The following is a 21,973-nucleotide window of genomic DNA, read 5'->3' on the forward strand; positions in this document are numbered from 1 at the left end:
AGATAGGAGTTTATGGGAAAATTTCGCTTAAGAAAAATTATATTTAACTAAATTGTCAAATGAAAACAAAAACTTTTAAACAGGATTTTAGAAAAAGCAATGGTAAAAAAAAAACAAAAACGCTATGCAAGAAAGCGAAGATGCGAGAGAAAATTTATCAGAAAAAACTCATATAGAAACTTACAACTTTAAGGGTATGCAAAGAAAATTACGTAGCGTGTAGAGAAAACTACAAATGCTGAATTTTATTACCGTAAATAGTTATTTGTTCCAACGATATCGAATATAAAATATTGCCTAATTATTTGCTTTACGACGTTATTTTAAGTGAATGCCATTCGAAAAGGAAATGTTTATCTTATTTTTAATGAATCAAATCTTTTTTTATTTATAGTTTAGTCTTAACTGATTTCTTATTTAATTTTAATTTAAGTTATTTAAGTCTTAAGTTTCTTTAATTTAAAGGTTTTTTTTTTTTTTTTTTTTATTTTAAACTAAACTATAAAATCAACATGTTACTCATTTACGTAGGTAAGGTTTATATACGATGCCCTCATAAAGCTATAGAAATAAATTTTGATCGTTTTTGGGGAACTTTAATTTTTTAGTTTATTGTTCGTTTCATAGCGACGAGGTAATTGTGTTTATCTTCGGTGGTTTAAATATACCTTTTATAGAATAAATATACCTTAAATATACCTCTTAGGAAATGTGACGCAAAAATTTATTTATGATGAAATCTATGAAAAAACAGATGTAATACGGCAAAAAAATAAACATACAACAACACGTATACGTACAAATCTTCAAGATAAGTAAATAGAAAACATACCAAATTTTTCTTAGCAGTTTCTTTCTAAGAAGTAGCATTATTACTCACAAACTTAAATGAATGAAATATTTGTAATTAAAACGGAAAAAAGTGTAAATATGCAATGTATACATGTATTTTACATATTAAAGTTTTACTCAACATATAATATTTACTTTATATTTAGGTATTACTTAAAAATGAAATATATAATAGATATACACAATACAGCATGACAAGTGTTACTGTTCTGGTCAGGGCAAGACCCTTAAACTCTGGGTATGTTTTGTGCTTTTTTAAATAGATTTTAGTTTCACTGTTTTACAATGTTGAAAACTATTAAATGCTTCCTGTCTTCACTAACAGGTCAATCTATTACTCAATCACGCAATAAGACTTTACAAACATCAAAATTATAATAACAAACATGTTACTTTTAAAACACAGACACACAAACACAAAGACACACACAGGCACACACCCAGACACACACCCAGACACACACACAGAAGCACACATGTACACACACAAATGCACACATGTACACACACTCTCACACACAAACATGAGCGTGGGTATGTGTATGTATAAAAAGAATGATATAACATTAGTAGTGACACTAATGACTTTCATAAGAATTACGCTAAATAAGAAGGCTCTTTTCGACACCTTTCCATGTAATACAGGAAATAATATTTTTTGTTAGGTTTTTGCATGTATACAAGATTTCTCAGTTAAAGCATAATTTGATTAGAGCGTAAGCATTATTTTGTGATAAAATTTGAAAATTATTATTAGCAGCCACTTGCAAGTTGATTGAAATGCTCTATATTTATAATAGACCAGACACATAAAGAGTAATTGCTTAGAATAAAAAACAGTTTGGGCAAAAGAACAATAAATGATAAAAGATCCCTCTTAAAATTTTGCTGTTCTTTAATATTTTTATTGAGATTTAATGAGTTTTAAAGTGTTTCACATCAAAATAAAAGAAAAAATTAAAAAAAAAAAAAAAAAAGAAAAAAAAGAAGAAAAAATTTGATAACCAAGTGCTGTTGTCTTTGAATTTCAAAATTCAAGTTTATACGTGCTGTCTTAGTACCCGTGTTTTGAAGGTTTAGGCTGTTATTTTACTTGTGTTTGGATTTTTAATTGTTCTATAATAATTGCTGTAATATTAGCTTTTTTTTTTCAGTGAAATATCTTCTGAAGCAAAAATTATACTAAAGATGGATAAATATAAAACGTACATAAGTGCTCTTGATTCAAAGGTAGGTATAGACTTGTAGAAATTTCAAGTTTGTTATAAAAAAAGCTGCATGCTTATTTAAAAAAAAGTTTTAAATTGAATTTTGCATTACATTTATTTTATACATTAATATTACAGCCTTTAAATACAATAGTTAAGTTTTCATTTTAGATATTTATTTAAAGTAAGAGAGATTTCATTTAACCAATTACTTTTTAAAAAATAAAATAAAAATAAAGATTGTATAAAAATTAAAAAAATCATCATGGTATTTCTTGCATAATTTAAGAGTATTTTACCAAAAGTTGGAAACTTAAAGCACATTAAAACAAATCTAAAAATAAATATGTAGCAATTTTAAATAAAACCTGCTTATGCATGTAATAAATATTTAAAATCTACAAAAAAAACTTGAAGTTCTATTAAAATCTACAATCATTAGTATAATTCATATATTTTAATCATCATTTACTAGTTCAATATTATCTATATACTTTATGAAGCCAAAGTCTACGTAGAAGTGTCAATACGAAAAGGTTCCATTAGTTATTAAATTAGTAAAATCTTTAACAAAAACATCTTGATACAATAGAAAGTTTTTTTTAAAAAAAAAGAAAAAAAGTCAAGTACTTAGGTTCATTTTGATGTAAACAATTATTAAAGAAAAAAAAAATTCCTCAACCTATATTTCAATTAAATCTTGTTTCTAGATTTTTTTTTTTTTTTTTTTTAAACAGGAAGAAGATAAACTAAAACTGAAAAGAAGATCAAAATCTGAGCAGCAATTTTTTTTTGAAAGGTCATATTGGTCAGTTAATAGAAATGATGAAAATTTTGCAGATCAAAAACTGGTAACTACTTGAGTAAAATTTTAATTATCATTTTATAGTTTATATTCTCATTTTTTCATATTTATAATTTCTTTTAGATTTATGATGAGTATGGTTCCAAAATAGTTGAATCAGCCTTAAGTGGCTACAATGCATGTTTGTTTGCTTATGGACAGACTGGTTCTGGAAAGACATACACAATGATGGGAAATGTTAACAACAAAGGGATTATTCCCCGAATTTGTGATGTATGTTAAAATAATTTGTTTATTTTTCTTTAAGTATAAAAAAAAAAGTAGAAAATATAAAAATGATGTTTTAAAATATTTTTATATTGTTTTATTGTAGGATTTGTTTACTAACTTAAATGAGGCTATTTTTGAAAAAGCAACATTTAGAGTTGAGATAAGGTTAGAGCAGAGTTCATGAAATTTATTATTTTAAAATGAAATTTCTTGATTATTACTTTGAAATCTGTTTAAATAACAAGTTAAAAATGTTCTGTCATACATGAAATAATTCTTCAAATAAGACATAATTCAACAAATAGAATAAAACTTATAGTAAAATTTAAGTATAATAAACTTTTTATTATTTTTTTTATTAGCAATTTTTTCATGAACAAATCTTAAGTAATTTAAAACTACTTTCAAAACTATAAATCCTTTTTATTGATGTTATATCAAAATATGGTTGTTTTAAAATAAAATAAATCTCTTTGAAGTTATATGGAAATCTACAACGAACAAGTACGTGATTTACTTGAGCGAAAGAATAAAAAGGTTTCTATGAAGTCTTTAAAGTTAAGAGAACATCCAAGAGATGGACCATTTGTCCAAGGTAAGTAAATTTTAGTATGAGTTTAACATTTAAAAAATTTTTTCAAGATGAATATGTTAGTATACAAAAAAAAAAAAAGCATTAGAATAAGAAAAATTATAGGACAACATCAAAATACCTAACTTTTAAATATTCTTAAATTGAAGTGTTGTGATTTTATTTGCTAAGTTAGTTTTTCTTTGATACCATGACCCTTTTTTCATCATTATTATCACTATCAATGTTATTATGTTTGTCCTTTTGTAAAGAATATTATTGTTTTGCAGGATTGACAGTGCATCCTGTCACAGACTATAGCTCTATTGAGAGTTTATTAGAAGAAGGAAACAATATCAGGTGTGTTATTTAAACTTAAGATTGTATGTCCCTTCTAGAACTCTTTTTGAACAGCAAAAAAAAGTTCTAGAAGGGACAAAAAAAACTTTTTTGCTGTTCAAAATTTAAGATCAAATCAAGAGAACAACCAAACCAAATTTTTCATTTTAATTAGCCAGATTTCAAAGTTCACCCTCCAAATCATTTTTCAAAAAACAAAAACAATGTACAGAGTTTAGTAAAATGCGTATTTTTAAAAGTTTTATATTTCAAGTTTCACAAGTTATCTTAAAACATATTAACAAGCAACTTAAGTCACATTTTAACAAGTGATCTTGCATCATGCATTAAATAAAAATATCTTCATATTCAAAATGTTGAATAATATTTTTTGAAATCATCTCTCATTAGTAACTTTGAACTTTTAGTGAGTATGATTTTGTAAAGAAGACAAAAGGTCACATTTTGCAATCATTTATTATTATTGTTATACAAACCTTAGTTTTGATTGTGTTTAAGGTTGATTGACTTTGTGTTTATGATTGAAACAGAAGTGATAAAATGAAAAACATGTTGTTTCTTCTTAAATTTTATTGAATATTTTTTTTAAACTAAGTTTGTAAACACTTTTTCTTTTAAGAAGTTATTTTTGTAGTAATTGTCTAATTTAAGGCAAGACCATAATTTTAGAAAAATGTAAAGCATTCCCATATAATAAAAAATTATTTTTTGCATACATATTTTTTCCATTTTGCCTTTTAAACTGTGCGAACAAGTATTTTGTCCTGTGGCTTGAAAATTTTATTATATGCAGTTTATGTTTTTATGTACTGTTCTTTTAGATAATTGTTTGATTTTAAATATCATTGTCATTTTTAGGGCAACTGCAGCAACCAATATGAACAGTGTTAGCAGTCGATCTCATGCTATTTTCACTATAAAGCTATCACAAGTACTCGTTGAGTTATTTAAAACATTTTTATTTGTTAGTTTGCTGTTGTTAAGAAAAACACTTCATGAATCTTTGTTCGTTATGTTCATATAATTGATGGTTTAAGAATTTTTTTTTTATAAATTTTTTTTTAACTTTACCAGTGAAGTTATCACTGCAATATTCTGTCAAAAAAAGAGAACAAAATTGTTTCCTCATAATATACAGGTGTCCACGAAGTTTTTTAACTCTATTTAATAGACCTCCATGCAGGCATCATTAGTTATACAAAGAACATCAAGTCAGTGCTCTATTTCTTGCCATGTTTGCTGAAGCATAGGCCCATCAATAGTGGTAATTACATTACGAATCGTTTGTTTCAAGTCATTAATATCCCATACCTTTCTTTGATATCTTTTACATAACTCTATTAAAAGAATTGATATCAAGTGAATGTGGTTGCCATGGAATAGTCCACCCTTCCAATTCATTTGTCTGGAAATGTTTGATTGAGGAATAGACAAACATGGCATCTCTAATATGGTAGTGCACTATCTCGCTGGAAAATAATGTTTAACTGTAAGTCAATCAATTGTGGTGCCACATATTTGGTCAGAAAGTCAAGGTAAACATCTGCAGTAATTGTTGCCTTGTTGAAAAAAAAAAGGTCCAATTATTCGACCAAACAGGATTCAACACCGCACATTCACTTTTGGACTATCCTGGAGAAACTCCCTAGTCTCATGAGGATGTTCTGACCCCCAGATTTTTACATTGGGTCTGTTCAATTTCCTTAAACATAAAAAGTTACCTTATCACTAAAAAAGAAATGCTTGAGGAATGCTTCATCCTCAGAAAGCCGTTCCAGCATTTCTTCAGCAAACTCCCTTTGTTTAGGCCTATCATTTGGCTCAAGAGCCTGTACCAGTTGCACTTTGTAGGCATACAACCATAAGTTCTTGTGGAGGACCTTGTGCACTGTTGAATGTGGTAGTTGCAACTCTTTGGCAGCAGTGCAGATGAACTTCTTAGGAGAACAAATAAAGGCTTGTGAAACACAATTGATGTTTTCCTCAGATGTTCTTAGTTACCCACTCCACTCTTTATTCAATACTGTCCCTGTCTCCATAAACTTCTTGTACCATTCATGAATGGAAGGATGAAATGGTGGATCTCTTCCATACTTAGATCTGTAATTTTGCTGAATTTGAACAACTGATTTTGCTTCAATAAACCACAATACACATTGTGTTTTTTCTTGAGGAGGAGTTATTCTAGGAGTATCTAAACACTAAGGTTTTATTTGAAAAAGTTTTATATGAAAAAAACTTTAATAAACACTTTTTTATTAAAATAAAACCAATCTTGTTTAGATATCTCATAAACTGCTTTGGTAATAAGTTTTTCAAATTGTCAAGAAAGTGTGGATATTCTGTGTATCTATCTATCTATCTATCTATCTATCTATCTATCTATCTATCTATCTATATCTATCTATATCTATCTATCTATATCTATCTATCTATCTATCTATCTATCTATCTATCTATCTATATATATATATATATATATATATATATATATATATATATATATATATATATATATATATATATATATATATATATATATATATATATATATATATATATATATATATATATATATATATATATATATATATATATATATTTGCATTCTGTTTTAATGTCATACATATAACATCTTAAGATCTAAAGTTTAAATGTTGCAAAATGCCACAAAGCTGTATACTTATTAGTTTACTTATGTTTATCAAAAGGATCTCCAAGTAAAAGTTATAGAGCTTTATTTATAGAGTTCAAAAAATTGTAATGAAGACTTTTTTCTTTAAATTTAAACAATAATTAAAGTGTACCTACTTTTATATTGATGAAGATCTAGATACCAGTAGAGTTGGGCCATATTTCTTTATATTTATTTTATGAAGTAAAAGTAAATTAAGAGTTATATTGTTATCATTAGGCAAAACTGAATGACAATATTCCAAGTGAAACAACAAGTAAAGTAAACCTTGTGGATTTAGCGGGAAGGTAATATAATTTGAACTCTCTATTATTTGAAGTAATTGCTACAGGTATTTAAAGGGGGCAGTAGTGAAGATTAGTGTTAAAGTTTATTAGGTAAGAAAAAATCAGTAAAGGTATTAATTAAACAGTTCAGAGAGCATAGCTAGTGGTCACAATGTAAGTTGCATTAAGTAACGAATCAATCATTAAATTTCATCAATGATGAAACTTTTTAATCTATCTTGAACATTTTGTTTAGTCTTGCTACAATTCTTTACTTTTATAGTGAGCGAGCAGCATCATCTGGAGCAACTGGTTTGCGCCTTAAAGAGGGGGCAAATATTAATAAATCTCTTGTAACTCTCAGTCTTGTTATATCAGCACTTGGTGAGTTAAAAAGTTATTAAGCATTTTGTGAAACTAATGCTCAATAATTCTAAATTTGGAAAATGTTATTGAGAACATATTTTTAAGGAAATGTTATAAAATGTGTTTTACGCTATCAACAGTTAATTGATTTTTTGGTTTTGCTGTTTGTAATGAAAATAAAAAGACAGTATATTTATTTTCTTTCATTAAATTATATAATATCATATAATGATTCTGTCATAACTTGCATTTAAAGCGGAAAATAGTGGTCCATTTAAAGAATTTCCACGTCGTCAAGTTTTTGTACCTTATCGAGATTCAGTCTTAACATGGCTGTTAAAAGATAGTCTTGGTGGAAATTCAAGGACAATCATGATTGCTGGTATGTTTTTTTTTTTCATAGTTTAAACTAATTTTAACTTAAATGGTATAATGATTGTGTTGTTTTTGAATTTTTTTTTAATTATATTTCAAAATTATATTTATAAATTTAATTATATTTCAAAAAGTTATGAGTTCTTTTTTTTTTTTAATATTCTATGTAAAAGAATTTATTATCATCAAATGTTATTTTTGACTTTATATTCATTTCAATTGTTTAGCTGTTTCACCTGCTGATAGCAGCTACAATGAAACATTATCAACGCTAAAGTATGCCAGTCATGCAAGAAAGATAATCAATAGGCCTGTTATAAATGAGGTGCTATATATTTTTTACTTAAAAGTTTCAAAAAACCTTAAGTGTTTATGTTTAATTTCTGTTTTTTGGAGATCATTTCACGTTTACTTTTTATTTAAAGCTTTGACTTTGATTATTACAACTATTTTGATAATTCCTCAATAACAAAATTTTATAAAATAATGTCTCAGGATTTTGTGTGTTATTTCTATTTATAGAGTCCTTGAAAATTCTTAAAGTAAGAGAAGAATCCACAAAAACTGTAATTCATGACTACTCTAATTGAGGGTTAAAACAAAAGTGCTATTCTGATAGAAACCATCCTGATCTATTTTGTAAAATATCTTCAAGGACTGTCATGTACAGGTCCCCATAGATCTTTTTTAGCTGAACTCATTTTCAAAGAAATAGGGGCCAATGACTTTTAAAGCAATATCATTCCAAACAAGGCATTTTGGGGGTGTAGCTGATGGTGATGTAGTTTTCTGGAGTTTTCATTACTTCAAAATCCGTTTTGATTATTGATGTAACTATTCAAATAAAAAGGGGCCTAATCACTCATCAAATTATTCAAAAAGTTATTATCTCTGACTGCTGTAATTGAATTGCATACTCCAGGCATTGTGGAGTTTCCTTGGGTTAGTAAAACCAAGGAATTATTTTAAAATTTAGTTTCAGAATCTTATGTTAAAGCAATGCTCTGTCAACACCTGTTTGAGCATAACAATGGTGGATAGAGAAGGATACTCTGTTGTACTAATTCAATTGGTGTATCAATACACACAGTGCACTTAGGATCTCATCCTAGTAAATCCTGACTGGTACAATTCTTTTAAACTGTGCAAAATCAAGATATTGCTTGGAGATGCTCTGAAATCAAAATGTTGTTGGTATTTTTTATGAGTTAGAATGGTTTATCTTTCACTGGAAAAGAAAAAATCAATTAGTTTTACTAATTGCTTTAGATTGTATTAGCCATTTTTATCTCCAAAGAATGCTTTATAACCTATAAAATTCAAAAAAAAAGAAAATTTAAGTCACAACTTTTAAACCCTTCAATCTTTCAGTGGCTACCCTGTATTTAAGCAAACTCAGTATACCCAAAAACTACATTGAGAGCAACTCAAGTTTGTTGTTTTCCTATATATTAGCCAGTTAGCTGTAAATTTATACGTTTGTATTTACAGTTAGCTGTAAATATTATAAGTTTTTCATTTATTTTATTTTAAGTTAACTTTGTTGAGTTTTTAAATCTTTGAAAGTAATCTTTTTTTTTTTTACTGCTGAAATAAAATGTAAGCAATTTTAAATATTCAGAAATATCCTAAATTTAAAAAAAAATTTTTTTTTTTTTAGATTCTTTTTTTTTGGTTATCATTTTTTGACATTTTTTTTGGTATTATGATCCAAATGTAAAATTATTTTTTTAAAATTGTTATTTTATAATTGTTATTTTTATTGTTTTTAAATTTTTTAGTACAAATTTTTCTGGTTTTAGGATCCAAATGTGAAGCTTATTCGAGAGCTGCGTGCAGAAATTTCTGAGCTTCAAAATTTGCTGTCATCCTACAGAAAAAACGTGAGATGGGAGATCTTTTTAAGGATTTCACATTCTGAAAGGAGTTTCCTCCCTCTTAAAAATGTTTCAGAATGTATGAGGATTTTAAATGTAATTTTCTTCATAGAATAAAGATAACTGCAAAGAAGAAGATGTAATGCAAGCTAGACTTCATGAAAATCAAGAACGGGTGGAAAACCTGACAAGAAATTGGATTGACAAAAATATGGAAGCACAAAGAATTTTTCAAGTAGAAAATTTTATAATTTGCAAGTTTTTTAAATATTAAACTTAAGGGTTGATAAAACATTAAAACAAAGAATTTGATTAAGGCAATTACTCTAGTTGCAATATTACACTCAGGAAAAAAGTGTTCATCTTCACTGCCAAGGCCAACAAACAGTACTGACTACTGCCAAAGTGCATCTTATTAACATGGAGGATGATCCTCTGAATACTGATATTATTATCTATCACTTGAATGTAAGTTGCTTTTTTTTTTTTGTTTCTTTTCTATAAATTATTCCCTGTTTCTTTGATAAATTATTCCTCATCTTTTGTATTAACTACTCCTTATCTCAAAAATTTAATGTAAAAATTTTAAAGTGCGCAGATATAAGTTTAAATAAAAAAACAATGCTTTTGCTTCAAAACTTAAGCAAATTGATAAAAAATATTATTTGTTTTGAAACAAATAGCAATCTTTTGTTTTATATGGTGAGTACCTTTTCAGAAATGTTTTTTTTCCAGGAAGGAGAGACATTGGTGGGTAACTGTGATGTTATAGAGAGTAACTGCATTAGTGAGATTTATTTTATCTTTTTTTTTATTGTTAATGATTTTCTTTTACTTTTTATTGTTTGTGATTTTTATATGACTTTTATAAGAACACTGTAGTCATTTTTATTATTATTTTACTACTAAAAATGACTGATATTACTTGCTAATATTTTTTTGCTTTTGTTTTGGTTTATTACTACTTGTGTATGGTTTTTATATATATTTTTGTTAATTATTTTTCTTTCCAGAATATCATTCTTTTTCTGCCCAATTAATTCTTCTATTTCAACTTTTCATGAAAATTTTTATATCTTTTGAATGAAATATAATAGAAAATTATTTTTCAAAAAGTATTTTAAAAGCAAAATTAGTATTAAAAAAAGTATTTTAAAAGCAAAAAAAAAAAGGCTTTAAATTACATATGATTGTTTCTGTTTTTGAGTTTGTTATGTACAAGTTTGTTTTGTATGATACTTAAATATTTTTTATGAAATTATTAAGGTTTATCATGAAAATATTCTGTATTCTAGTTTAACATGTTATACAGACATGATATAAACTATATTGAAATAGGAATCCATTTCAATTTTCTTAAAATTGCATGCGTTTGGTAATATTTTATAAATGCATACTGGAATAAGTGTATACTGGAATAGTTGACAAACATTTTTCTTTTTTTTTTATGTTTTATTTGTGATCCTACAAACCATTTCAAAGTTAATGTTTTTGTGAACCTTAAGCATATTTATTGGTTTACTCACTAAATATACCTTAGCAGTTTTCTTTTTTTTCATGAACTCAGTTAAATGTGCTGTTATGGTTTTAAAGGCTTGTTAATGTTTTTTGTTATGATTGGTGTATTCATTGAGGTATTGATCCAAGTTATCCAGCTCTGCTGCAAACTCCTTAACATGCTTACTGAAATCAGTAGACAGTTCCATTCCAAAGCACATCTCAGTTATTGTAAATATAAATCAAGTTAAACAATTAAAACATGGCTCATTACAAAAATACAGAGTTTTCATATTTTTGTTAAACATTTTCAAAAAATGAATTCACAGAATGAGACAGGCTAGGTTTTGTTATTGAAATCATCAGCCATTAAAATGCCCATAACCTATGTGACCACATCCCAAAGGTGGAATTGAATCAATATTAGAGTTAAAATTATTTCTTCAATTATGCAAGGACCTACAATATTTGTGTAGCTCAGTATGTGTTTGTAAGGTTGCACATTCTCAAAAAATCTGTGGTACTAGTCTACTATTTTCCTCCTGTTATATGGGTAATATAACAAGAGGAAAATAGTACAATATGATACTAACAATATATTAATATGTCTTTAATTAATAGATCTAATCTGTCTTTTACTCTTTTTGACAGGAGTCAATACAGAAAGATGCATTTAGTATCACTTTATAAGCTTATTTTTGTTTGCATTCTGTATTATGACTTATCTTATAAAATACAGATACTTTTAAAAGTGTGCAATCAAAGTCTGTATAATGTTTTAATTAGAATACCATATTTGATTGACAACATTTATATTTTGTCAATCAAAATGTGTTATATAAAATAAATAAAATAATCAAATTATGTGTAAAGTTTTGGATGCATTTAAAGTACTTTTAAAGTAAAGTCTCAACCATACTTCACTAACATGCCATTTTTCATTAAATTATTACCCAGATAGGATGGTATCTTCAAAAAGGATTGGTTTATAGGTTAATAGATGCAAAAAGTTTTTATTTAAATACACATGGGTATAATTTATTGAAGTATTTTACAATCACTTACCTACTGCTCAATTCTAATCAAAACTAATAAATTGATGCAGTGAATATCACTCTTTTTTTTTAATGGTTTCCTTTCTTATTATTCATTAAACTTAATCATGAAGTGTCATTTACTTAATGCTCAAAAAAATGTTAAGTTTATGTTTTTTTTTTCATCATAGTAAAACATCTATATCAATGCACTAAGTGATTTTAATTTTTTTTTCTTAGATCTTAAATGCCCAAGTATTGAAAAGAATCATTGCTCCATCTTTGTTTCATCCAATAAAGTATCAATAGTTCCAGTTGCTTTTCATACGTATGTGAACGATAAACAAATCACTACTGAGCATTTTCTTAGACATGGGGATATTTTACAGATCGGTGAGATATTTCGGTTTCGGTTTAGCAATCCATCTGAAGCTGAACAACTTCGTGTGAATAGAAAATCTGGTCTATTTTCTTTAGATGTATCTCCATTAGTAAGTGTTGTTTATGATTATTGATGAAATTAACATTTATGATTACTTATTAATATTATCTAAAAATATGTATAATATAAATTTATTTAGTAAAAATATGATTTTTGTTACTATGAGTAAAAACATGAGTTACTGTTATGTAAAAATTCAATTTGGTTTTGTATTCTTAGTTGATAATCATATTTTGCATTTTAGGTTTAATGCATTTGAGTTCTAGCTAGCAAAATAGTAATTGTGTATAGATTTATATTATTGCAGAAATTATGCAAAGAAAATTGACATTTCATTTAGGTTTTAGATCATTATCGAAGTTTTAGCAACCTTGAGGAAATAGATGCTGTTTGCCCTGGAAATGATAATACTGAAATCAAAATGTTGTCCTCTACAAAGTATATGTCAGTTTACATTTATTTTTACAGTAGTTACTATGACTATTAACATATACATTGACTGGTTAATTTTTTTTCTTTTCAAGGCAATCCTACATTCAAAATAGCTCTTTTGAAAGCCAGCAGGTGGAAAATAATTTGAATAACTATGTTATTCTACGTGAAAAAAGTCAGCAGCAGGTTCAGAATTATAAGCACCATCGTTTTAGCTTTCCAGAAAAATCTCAAGTAAATATAGCAAATCTAAAATTGTCTGAAAAATGTCACAGCACTGAAATTTTGAGTTCTTCTCCTATAATGGATTATCAAAATGATTCAAAGTTTACAATTAAAAACTCAAAACTGAATTGTACCTCAATATCAACATTAAACCTAAATGGCAATTATTTCTTAGAATCAAATGACTCAAGTATACCTTCAGTAAGATCAGATGTAAACTTGCGAAAAGTCAAAAGTTTACCTTTTCTTGATGTTTATGAAAAGCCCTCTAATAATCTTTATATGAATAATAGAGAGAACAGCGAGGCAAAGAGTGAAGAAGAAAAAAGGTAAATTTGATATGTTCAAATTATTTTCCAAAAATAATAGCATATACTATTTATAAGGGTGCATAAATCAAGGCTCATACACCAAACATGTGTGCTGCATAAAACCCAATTTTTTTCTAAAATAAAATGTCTCTAACTGTATTTATCAAAATAAAATTTCACAGTTTATGTGTTGGCTCATGATAACTTAAACTTGGGTTGGATCTTGTTTGACAAAATATGAGTGTCCTAGAGCTTTGTAGTTTTTTTTTGTTTTCTTGGATTGTTGATGATGTTGGATAGATCACCTTTCATTTGAAATGTTTTTAGAGTATTTCTAGAAATCTCAGAAATTTATGATAAAAATAATTATGATTGATAAAATAGTTATGAATAACAGTTGTTTTTGAAAATAAAATAGAAATCTATTTAAAACTTTGTGTCTATTTTTCTTTAAAATATTTCATGGTTGGTTTAACTGTTCAATGGCAGTATATATTATATTTATATTATTGTATTTATATAAACATTTTTTAATTAAAATTTTTAGAAAACTTTTGCAAGACCTTATTTCAAAGTTTCGAAAAAAAGAAATTGAGCGTGTTGAATCTAGTGCTGAAAATATTCGCAGAGCAGAAAGTAATGGAAAGCTGTTTGTGCAACAGTACGGAAATCTAGAAGAATTGCTGACATTGCAAAAGGAACAGTTGCAAAATGCTAAATCAGAGCTGGTCAATTTTAAAAAAAAAGTTCTAGAGGAAAAGTATCTGCTTCGTATTGGTGCTGAGCATGAAATGAGTAACAAGCTGTTAAGTTGTATTACTATTGAAAATGATCAAATCAGGAGGAAAAAATTTCTTTTAAAGTTAGAGATAGAAGATTATTGGAAAAAAATGGATTTGTACCAAGATTTACTTATTGAAGTTGAGCTAGATCAATATAGCTTGTTTAGAGAAACAGAAGGAATGATTGCAAAGAAATGTAGAAAGTATAGCGAAGAAAGACACCAACAGGTAATTTATTCTTAAAATGGTTCACCCAACAATTTCTTTTAATTTAAGATTGTTTAAATATGCTGAGTAAAACTTGCATGTAGTGTGGTGTTTATTCTTGTGGTGTTTTAATATATGTGTTTACTTATAACAAGTAATTAGAAATGAAACATTATTAGGTGGCAGTTTTATTGCAAAGATATATTTGCAAAAAGTTTTTAACTATAGAGTTAGTCAGCATTATTGATGCCAAATAAATATTTTTCTCACATTTAGTTTCCTTTGATTGCTAATATATAGCTTCATCTAGAATAATCTAGTATATAGCTTTAAGTCTGCAAAAGATGCAGGGTATTCAGCTACTCTCAGTTGTTTTCTTTTTCTTATGGGTAGGAACATTGTCTTGCTAGAAGTTGTAATAGTCTCTTTATATAATGTCTTCTAAGCTTGTAATAGTCCTCACCATGACTTAGCATGAGGCACTAAGTTCTTTAACACATCTTGATGTATTAATCTTAGTTGACTTTAGTTTTGTAAGTGTTCAAAGCTTTCTTATATTTTTTTGTATATATGTTAGTAAATAATATAGAACACTGTCATTCTGAATCACTTTTTTCAGAATAAGTGTGCCAAACAAGTAGGTCTTTCATAATTTGAAATGTATCAAAACCTTGTTGACTTTTACTGCAAATTCAATGTTTAATTCTCTTTTTGTTTCTATTATGATAAAAATTACTTTATAACTATTTCAAAACAAAATGCTTATTAGTTCTTTAGAAGAAAGAAAATGTACAAAACAATGTGTAGATTGTTTAAAACAATAGATTGGTACAATTCATAAAATCAAACAATAGATTTGTCCAACTCATATAAATGAATATTGTTATTACCAATGTTGATTCTGCACAAAAAATTCATTCGATTCTTTATTGCATCTTTATATTTTGATACTTTCAGGCTGAAGAACTTCGAAAAAATGTCAGCAATTCAGAATCAAGAATTGCAGATTTAAAGAAAGATTTAGATGATCAACATTTAAATGAACAAGACTTAACACTTAAACTTGAAGAAATCAAAACAAAATACCAAACTAAAATTTTTGAAAGTGATGAGTACTTTTGGAAACTACGCTGCTCTCAAGAAAAAGAACTAGAAAATCTAAAAAATGATTTATACGTTTTAAATGATAGGATAGAGTATTTTGAAAAGCTTGGTGTTGATGTTTGTTCAAATAAAACTCATGTGCCAATCAATAGTAAGCAAATATCTGTTAATATGTCTGCATCAGATTATTCAGAATTGCTTCATACTAACAATATAGAAGAGTTGAAAAACATCAGAAATGTTGTACAAATGCATATAGATGAAACTAACCAAAAGATTCAAAACTTAATTCAGGATTGTCGCTATACATCACTTCAGTTGCAAGATGAAATGCAGTCTAAAATAGCGCGATATGAAACATCTTTAAGCAAGAAGCAGGAACAAATTTTAAAGTTGCAAAGACAATTAAGTAATGAACAGTTGAACTGCCAAAACTTTCATAACAACTTACATCTTTTCCAACACAAATCACTGATAGATCAAACATTAGAAACTTATGGCAGCAACATAAGTTGTTTAAGTGAATCTCAAGAACAACTTAAGGATTCAAATGCACAAGTAAAAGAATCCTTAGAAAAAAGACTTAGAGATGAGTTTTCTACTCTTGAAGAACTAATAATTTCTTCAACACATAAAAGCAATCAAAAGGGTATTTTTGATAAAACACTGCAACTTATATTTCAGTCAGGAAATCCATTTACCTATACAGAAATTATTTCTAAAAAGCATTTACTATATGAAAATACAAAGCATCTTCTCCTTGTTACATGCGAAGACCTTCATCTGCTTACTCAAGAACATTTGAAATTACATCATGAATTTACAAAGGACTTCTTTTTACGAAAGTCTTCTCTGGAAGACATACAGAATAATGAGAGGTATTTGTAGTTTGTTGTAGATTTTTTTTATTTCTTGATAACAAAAAGGAATAAAAAGTTTCTTTCCATTTTTTTAAGAGAGGAGATTCGTGATTTTATAAAATGGCTTGCTTTGGATGAGAATGATGCATATATTCATGCTTATAAAAGTGAGGAAAACCAAATTATGAAGTTCCAAAGCACTCTTAATAGACTTGAAACTGAGTGGGTTTTTTAATTTTTTGCTTTTTTTTGTTTTTAAATATAAATGCAAATTGAATGTCATAAATGAACTCTTTAAGGAAAAAAAATTAAGGTAAGTGAATTGTTAAAATATTTTAACAACAGTATTTCAAAATACTTTCCAGGATGTACGAAAAAATGGTTGAGAAGCAAAACAGCTACTTAAAAATTGAAGCATTAGAAGAGCACATTCGCCAAGTAAACTTCAGCTCGTTACCATTCTGTTCACAGGTGTTTGTGGAAACAGTTGACGAAGATCTTGAGAGAGCTCGTTTAGACATGTCAGAGTGTGAGTTTTTAATTCAAAAATTACAGGTGGAGATAATGCAAGAACAAAAAAGTTACTTGGCTATGTTGAGGTTTGCAGCTACTTTACTGCAATACATTTAAATTTTAAAAGAATCAGTATAAAATATTGATAAAAAATACAACTAATGTTCTTTACTTTACTTATATAATCTTTAGGAAGAAAGAGGATGAAATGAAAACAATAGAAATAGGTATGTCGATATGATTTGGTACATGTTTCTACATATTTTGATCAGGTTCCTTTTTTTTTTTTTAAATGAAATTTTGAATTTAGTTAAAGAATTGATAAATATTTCATTTATAGGTAATCGTTTGAGAAGATGTCAGTTATTTCAAAATCAGGCCAATCAAGCTGCAGCTGATGTATTAAGAGAGGTAGATAACTATTAAAAATAGAAAAATGACAAAGTTTTTTAATGAAAAAATTGATTTTCTCAATTTTTAATGTGAAATCAAAACATTTTCTTTAGGTACACTTGTGTTCCACTATAATCGACTGTGTCGAAAAGAACGGCGAAAATTATCATTCTGTTGGTGGCTGGAAGTAATTCATTTTTATTCATCAATTTCTTAAATTTTTCAAATTAATATTCATTTTGATTAAGAAGGATAAATCCACAGTTATTTTATTTTGTTTTTTTATTTTATTTATTATTTATTTTTTTTAATAGATACAAAGGCAAGCACAATGGAACTACTTTATTGAGGAAGAATGGAGACAAACCTGGGTACTTATGGTATGAGAATAATATTTATGCTATAATTATTGACTTTTTTATTTATTTTAAAATGTGCTAATTTGGAAAATCTTATCTCAATTTCTTAGTGCGATGGTGTGTAGTCTTATTAAAGTACAACCACGATTAGTTTGGGAAGCTATTCGTAATCCACTCTTTCGTTTAGTCTATGACGATATGGTCAAGGTAATTTAATTTTATCTCTTTTTTAAAAGAAGTTCAAATTGTTGTATTTTTGTTGTCTATGCGTTTTTCCAATCTTTTTTCCTATAAAATTGCATATAAAAAAACACGTTCTTTTTTGGGGGCTTTAGAAAATAAATATTGTGGAGCATTGCAACGAGCACCTGAAAATAAGTGAGATGACATTTTAAATAAGTTTTTTTTTTTAAATCTGTTTTTAAAATTTTTGCATCGAAAACTTTGGATTCCTTAGCGTTTGTTAATTTGCTTATTTAAAATGCTTTTTTTTTTAAATTAAAAAAAAACTTGTTCTACCTGTTGTTTTAAACAAACTTACCTTTTTAGTTTATCTTCGTCAAAAGTTGACATTCCTCTTCATTTCTCAAACGCTCCTTGATTGTTGTTGCGTTCACACAGAACGAGTCGAACGCAATCAATATGTCGCCGCAAGTGTATCTGTTGATCATCCTGATTGTCCAATTACTAAAAATGTCCATCGCTTAAACGTAATGATATTTGTTCAATGATTTATTAGGAGTTCTGTTTTATTTAAATAAAAGATTTAGTTATCATTTGTATGAAATTGAAGTTTTAGTGTTTAAATAGTAGTCGAAAACTCAATTTAAATCTTTCTTGATAACGCAATAATTGTGCAATATAAAATCTTTAGGTTGGTCCAAGTGGTTGGGTTGTAAAACTTTTCATTGATGAAAATGGGGAAGAATGGTCAATGGTTTGGTATCTAGTAAATGTACGTAAGGTTTTCAAAATCGGTGTATGTACTTCTAACGCAGACTTGCACGCGGACACAAATGTTGATATAAATTTAATTACGCGTCTACTTTTCCATTTTCCTTTTTTGTATAAATTTCACCTCTAGATCAAAAACATCCTAACTCAAATAGATTACGGTATTATAATAACACAACTACTCTTACAAATATAAATGCCATATGTCATTTATATACAGCTATTCACGAAAGTTTAAACGATTGCAGAATTTTCAAATCTAATCTTTGGTTTTTCTTGAATAAAAATCTAACGGAAATAGATATCAAAATAATTATTTTTCCAATTTGGTAAATAGGTTATTTGTTAATAGAATAAAAAAAGTAGGTTTTGACTCGTTACCGTTTACTCAGAAATTTCATTAAAAGGTAGGTGATACAAATTAAGAGGTTTCACAAAAGTTTAAACGATTTTATTTAGGATCAATTATTTGCTAATTAATTGATAAATCCGCTGCGAAATTTTTTCTCGCAGCGAATTTATCAATTAATTAGCAAATAATTGAGTAGTTTTTCAATCAAAAAGTTCATCACAACATCATCAGGCAGCTTTTAATTCATTAAAAATCAACTTAAATTATTGTGAATTTCAAATTAATTTCAATTGCGTGCAAATGGGTTGAAAATCAGTTTCTAGTGACATCAAATGGCAAGTTATTGGTATGGCGCGGACAAAAAATCACACAAACGTTCAAATAGGCAAAATACTTAACATTTCTGAATATTGCGTTAGAAAAACCATCAAAACCTGGGAACTTACCAAGGACGTCTCCGACATGCCGCGTACTGGGAGACCATCCAAACTCAGCAACCGTGACAAAAATGGTATATTCAGAATGAGCAGAGAAAACCCCAGACTCAGCTACAAAAAGCTAGCACAAATCTTCAATGAGTCAAAAAATGATCCAAAAGTTAGCAGAGAGCTCGTGAGACGAACATTGATCGGGCAAAGGTATTGGAACGTACATAGCTGCTAAAAAACCTATTCTTTCAATCACGAATAAACGTAAACGACGAGTGTGGTCCAAAGAAAGGCTGGACTGGTCTGTAGAACAGTGGGCAAAAGTTATTTGGAGTGATGAAGCTAACTTTCAAGTTGTAAACCGCAAGAGAAGAATCTATGTCAAAAGATTTGCAACTAAGAAATATTCAGACAGGTTTTTGCAACATCGTCGACAAGGCGGTTGAGGTTCGGTTGGCATCTGGGGATGTTTTTCTCACAAAGGTATAGGCTTCTGTTAGCTGTGTGAAGGCCGAATTAATCAACACACCTACAAGAACACAATAGAAATGTGTTTAGTTCAATCAATCAGACACTTGTATGGCAGAAGAAAGCAATTCATCTTTCAACAAGACGGGGCTTCAGCTCATACAGCACATTCAAAGAATATTTTTTGAAAAAAAAGTTCAATGTGATGCCCTGGTGCCCTAGATCACCAGAACTCAACCCAATCGAAAATATTTGGTCTTGGATCGACAATCAACTGACATACCATGAAATTCAATCAACTCAGCATTTAAAGCAACTTTTGAATGAGTACTGGCTGAAGGTACCTCGCGTGATGTGCATGAAATTAGTTGAAGCAATGCATAAACGAGTTTATCTTTGATATAAAAACAAAGGAGGACACTTCAAATATTAATTTCGCTTTTTTTTTCATTTTTTGTTCGAATGTTGCAATTCGTTTAAACTTTTGTGCTTCTTATTTTTCCTATAAGATTTTTTGCAGTAGCTTTTTTCTAACTAAATATTAAAATTTTTATAACATGTTCATATTCATTTTAAAGCTAATTACTTTTTCTTTAATAAATAAAAAAAAATTAAGTCGATATCATTTTACAGTTTTTCTTTATTAAACAAAAACCAAACATACTTGATAAAAATTCTGCAATCGTTTAAACTTTCGTGAATAGCTGTAGTATGTAAGTAACTTATAAAATACTTCTTCTGAACATTTGCTGCGAACACATCGATTCACTGGTAAACATCAAAAAAAATCCATGCAGTTTTAGTGTGCGAAACATTTGGTTGGTTATTCATTTTCTTGTAACTCAATTGTATAAAAATATTTTTCTTTCTTTGAAAAAGTTTAAAAGTTCTTCGCCTTCATTTTTTTGAGTCTGTTTTCGTAGTTGTGTTGTTTTTGTTTTTTCCTCACGTTAGATAATGAATTTAATTTGCTCGTTTTTCATTAGTTCATTAAAATTTTTTATTCATCGTATGATTAACTACCTTTTTTTTTTATCCAGGTTCAATACGGTAACAGAATAACTCAATACGTTCTGAACAATCTGTATCAGAAGGTCCCCTCAAGTATAACGGCTCTGCGTAATTATCTAGTTAATTGAATGGAGATAAAATTAACGCTCTTTACTAAAATTATAAGATTTCCTCAAGTTTTAAAGGTCTACGTAACTATCTAGTGTATTGAATTAATATTAATTGCTTTCTATTAGTTTTTATTTCTTTCGGTTTTCCAATTTTCGTTTTTAAATTATTAAAGTTAAACTGTCAGTCTATTTTTTACTCAACTTTTGTAAAGAAAATGTTTGGGCAAACGACCTTTGTTAGTCTTATACAAAAGGCTTGTACATTTTTTAGAACAAATTGAATTTTAAAATTAAATTAATGAATTTTAAAATAAAATTAACAAGAAAATGTTTTGAATTCAAAACTATATTTTATATGCTAAATAACGCAACGTGATAATACCTCTAATATTTTAGGCTTGTCACATTTTTAAATCTCAAGTCTTCTTTTTCTATATTTTCTTATTTTAACTTAAAAAAAAAGAAATTTTGAAATTATTTTTTGTACGCTTTAATTTTATGTTTGACATTTTTATTATAACTATCCATAATTTATTAAGATTTATTCATGATTTGTAGAGCTATTTTTCTACTAACTTGCTTTCTATGTAAATACAAAGTAGTTTTAAAAAGAGATATTCTATTAAATATTCTATTAAATATTTTTATAAACTTTCTTCTTACCTGTAACTGTCTCGTTTTTTTTATTCTTTTATTTTAATGAACACAGGTGTGCGAGTTTGTCTTGTAAGTAGAGTAGAATCTTGTTGGCAGATTCAATGACTAGAACTATACTTGGTCTCATTAACAAGTTTAATGGCTTTTTCCAAAGTTTCATCTTGGTTTGATTTTATAACCTTGAGCTTA

General features: G+C 27.5%; 1 protein-coding gene across 5 annotated transcripts; it reads left to right on the forward strand.

Moving 5' to 3' along the window:
- The first annotated feature begins 588 nt into the window (after positions 1-588).
- On the forward strand, positions 589-21,754 carry LOC145182865 (uncharacterized). Of its 5 annotated transcripts, XM_090084244.1 has the most exons (33): positions 589-634; positions 999-1,090; positions 2,007-2,082; positions 2,798-2,911; positions 2,989-3,138; positions 3,239-3,300; positions 3,615-3,730; positions 3,997-4,066; positions 4,925-5,003; positions 6,981-7,048; positions 7,311-7,411; positions 7,650-7,775; positions 7,996-8,093; positions 9,571-9,651; positions 9,758-9,880; positions 9,994-10,113; positions 10,381-10,432; positions 12,417-12,667; positions 12,959-13,062; positions 13,143-13,604; positions 14,134-14,596; positions 15,533-16,557; positions 16,636-16,761; positions 16,905-17,138; positions 17,245-17,279; positions 17,393-17,463; positions 17,559-17,632; positions 17,760-17,825; positions 17,915-18,011; positions 18,140-18,182; positions 18,354-18,514; positions 18,679-18,759; positions 21,047-21,754. In XM_090084244.1, exons 2-33 carry the CDS (start codon positions 1,044-1,046, stop codon positions 21,143-21,145), a joined length of 4,875 nt encoding a protein of 1,624 aa, XP_089940370.1. In that variant the 5' UTR covers positions 589-634; positions 999-1,043; the 3' UTR covers positions 21,146-21,754. The 5 variants fall into 5 exon arrangements, 4 of the variants coding, with proteins under 4 accessions (XP_089940370.1, XP_089940371.1, XP_089940372.1 ...); XR_016451539.1 differs by lacking the exon at positions 589-634 and having other exon boundaries at positions 940-1,090; positions 16,905-17,068; XM_090084245.1 differs by lacking the exon at positions 589-634 and having other exon boundaries at positions 940-1,090; positions 12,959-13,056.
- Positions 21,755-21,973: the final 219 nt, after the last annotated feature.

Source organism: Hydra viridissima, unplaced genomic scaffold, assembly GCF_058129835.1.
Source record: "Hydra viridissima isolate aposymbiotic clone 2 unplaced genomic scaffold, HvirCarnegie_v1 scaffold_4, whole genome shotgun sequence".
Lineage (NCBI taxonomy): Eukaryota > Metazoa > Cnidaria > Hydrozoa > Anthoathecata > Hydridae > Hydra > Hydra viridissima.